This window comes from Drosophila obscura, unplaced genomic scaffold (genome assembly GCF_018151105.1).
Source record: "Drosophila obscura isolate BZ-5 IFL unplaced genomic scaffold, ASM1815110v1 contig_73, whole genome shotgun sequence".
In the NCBI taxonomy this organism is placed as follows: Eukaryota; Metazoa; Arthropoda; class Insecta; order Diptera; family Drosophilidae; genus Drosophila; species Drosophila obscura.
Genome location: NW_024542865.1, coordinates 3583734 through 3586358, shown reverse-complemented (window position 1 = coordinate 3586358; position 2625 = coordinate 3583734). Strand labels below are relative to the sequence as shown.

Sequence of the window (2625 nt, the reverse complement as noted above, 5' to 3'; positions counted from 1 at the left end):
ATATTCACAAAACTCTGATTAATCTGAAAATCAATTCTCATGCTCTATAATTTAAGTTCAACATTTACAGAGATACTATAATTTTTCAGCATTATTTAAGTAAATATGAAATACACACACAATAATAATTTGAATTAAGGAACCACAAAAGTATTCTTTTTTTGGGATAAGAATGATTATCCATTGTAATATTAATAATATAAATATTTAAAATTTATATTAATTTACATTTTTAAATTTAATATTTGATACATTTTATTTGGTTGAAATTGTGTATTCCAAGTAATTTTATTTTAAATTAATTTTAATTTTTCACCCATTTTTTGTGCTTCATAATTTAAGATCGAATTGCAAAGCAATAATTATTACTTAAATACAAATGAAATTAAATAATTAATGCAAACAAAAAAGTCCCGACTCTCTTTACATGTTCCAAAATGTGTTAGGGCAACCCTCGCCGCAACAATGGCCGGGAGACAATGTAGAAAAACCGATAAAAGGCTCTACTCCCCATTCACACATGCATGTACATACATATATAGAGATAAATCTGTATCAGTATGCGTGTGCATATTCGGGTCACGCTCAAAAAATGCGCATAATTGGCAAATTTAGAGTGAAATTGCTTGACAAATACACATCCGTACGTACATGCATACATATGTACATACCCATGTGTGTAAAATACTTTCAACGAAATATAGAACCATGAATAACGGGCATTAATGATGAAAGGCAGCTCTCATTTTAAGGTAAGCGAAATGAGCAAAAGACAAACAAAATGCATGCCAAAATCCTTTACAGGTTTACAGGAACAGGCAGAGGAAAATATCAATTATTTTTTATATGGATCCCAAAGTGAGTTAACCTCGATAAAAACCGCCTGACGTGTGTGCTACTGACTGCCACTGTAACTAGACGAACAGCAAGTTTAGCCGATCAGAGAACAATGTGCTGAAAATTCATTAGTGCGACAGAGAAAGCTTCTGCCCCTCCTATTGAATAAATCTGGCAACGCCAATAAGTAAGCAAAAGTTTAGACATGTAACACACCCCCCACTCCATGCCGTGGTCAGTGCTCAAGAAATTTTGCCCAACCAAAACTATGACTGGAAGTTGTAAAACAATTAGCCATGATATAACATCGGTTCGCTGACAGACGAGAAGATAACGGCACGACAGGCCAATATAAATCTCGGGTAGGAGATAAGATTGCCGCTTGTCCACTATTGATAGTTCCGAGTCCAGTTGGGGCATAGCCATAAATAATCGCATAATAGGGATTAGTGATAGCCCCTATATAAGGGGGTATCGCTGTTGGGCCCAGCCCAAGTTCGGTGCTGCGGTACAACATGGTAGCCACTCGTTTTGCTAATAGTTTGGCTCTGACCATCGCCGTCGTGGTCGGCTGCTGCCTGCTGCCAGCAGTTCAGTCGGCGCCCGGTTGGATCAACGGCCGTGTGGTGGGCGGCGAAGAGGCCGCCATCGGCCAGTTTCCGCATCAGGTGTCGCTGCGTAACGGCGGCTCCCACAGCTGCGGTGGATCCATCCTGTCGCGCAACTACATCCTGACCGCTGCCCACTGTGTGACGAACGACGAGAACGGTGTCCATGTACCGATCGCGGCCAGCCGCTTCACGATCCGTGCGGGCACCACCGATCGCTTCAGTGGCGGCGTCCTCGTCCAGGTGGTGGAGGTCATTGTTCATGAGAATTACGGCGATTTCATCAACGACATCGCCTTGCTCCGACTGGAGTCGCCGCTCTTCTACTCCGACAGCATCAAGGCCATCGATCTGCCCACGGTCAATACGCCCGCCGATGTCGATATCATCATTTCGGGCTGGGGTCGCATCAAGCATCAGGGCGATCTGCCCCGTTACCTGCAGTACAACACCCTCAAGTCCATAACCGTTGAGCAGTGCGGACAACTCATCGACTTTGGGGTGGAGAGCGAGCTCTGCCTGTTGCACCCGGCCGATAATGGTGCCTGCAATGGCGACTCTGGCGGTCCGGCCGTCTACAACAACCAGGTTGTGGGCATCGCTGGCTTTGTGGTCGGTGGATGTGGCAGCACCTATCCCGATGGCTATGCCAGGGTTTACTCTTTCAATGACTGGATCAGGCAGCACTCGGATGTTTAAAACTACATTTTTTTTTAAATTATTTTGTTGTTAAAAATAAAGAAAAACATCCGCGAAAACTGTGACAAAATATATCCAACGATGTGTTGATTATCCTGTAAATGCTGATCTATAATTGAGTGCTATGTTTGTATTGGCATAGACGCTGCTGCCCGATGCTCAAGTGCAAATCAAAGTGCTAATTTTAAACGAGAGAGATGCCGCGCTGTCGCTGCTGAAAGTGTCGCCACTGACACCTGAAAGACAATAGAGCGACAGAACGACGTTAACGGACTGTGAAACGATTCATGATAAATCTATTAGCTTTTCCACAACTGCATTGTTTTCAGAGAGTGAGAGAGAGCGGCAGGGCAAGCAGCAGCAGCAACAGGCAGTGAGAGACAATTGACGGCGCGGCGCGTCTGACTGCTTCTGCTGGGCTGAAGAGACAATTAGTGGACATGCGATGACGTTCGAGGGGGAAGGGGTAAGGGCAAAGAGA

General features: G+C 44.1%; 1 protein-coding gene across 1 annotated transcript; it reads left to right on the top strand.

The window, feature by feature from the left end:
* Window positions 1-1338: 1338 nt before the first annotated feature.
* LOC111065291 (serine protease SP24D-like) lies at window positions 1339-2244 on the top strand. The gene has a single exon (XM_022353394.2). It carries the CDS (start codon window positions 1353-1355, stop codon window positions 2142-2144), a length of 792 nt encoding a protein of 263 aa, XP_022209086.2. The 5' UTR covers window positions 1339-1352; the 3' UTR covers window positions 2145-2244.
* Window positions 2245-2625: the final 381 nt, after the last annotated feature.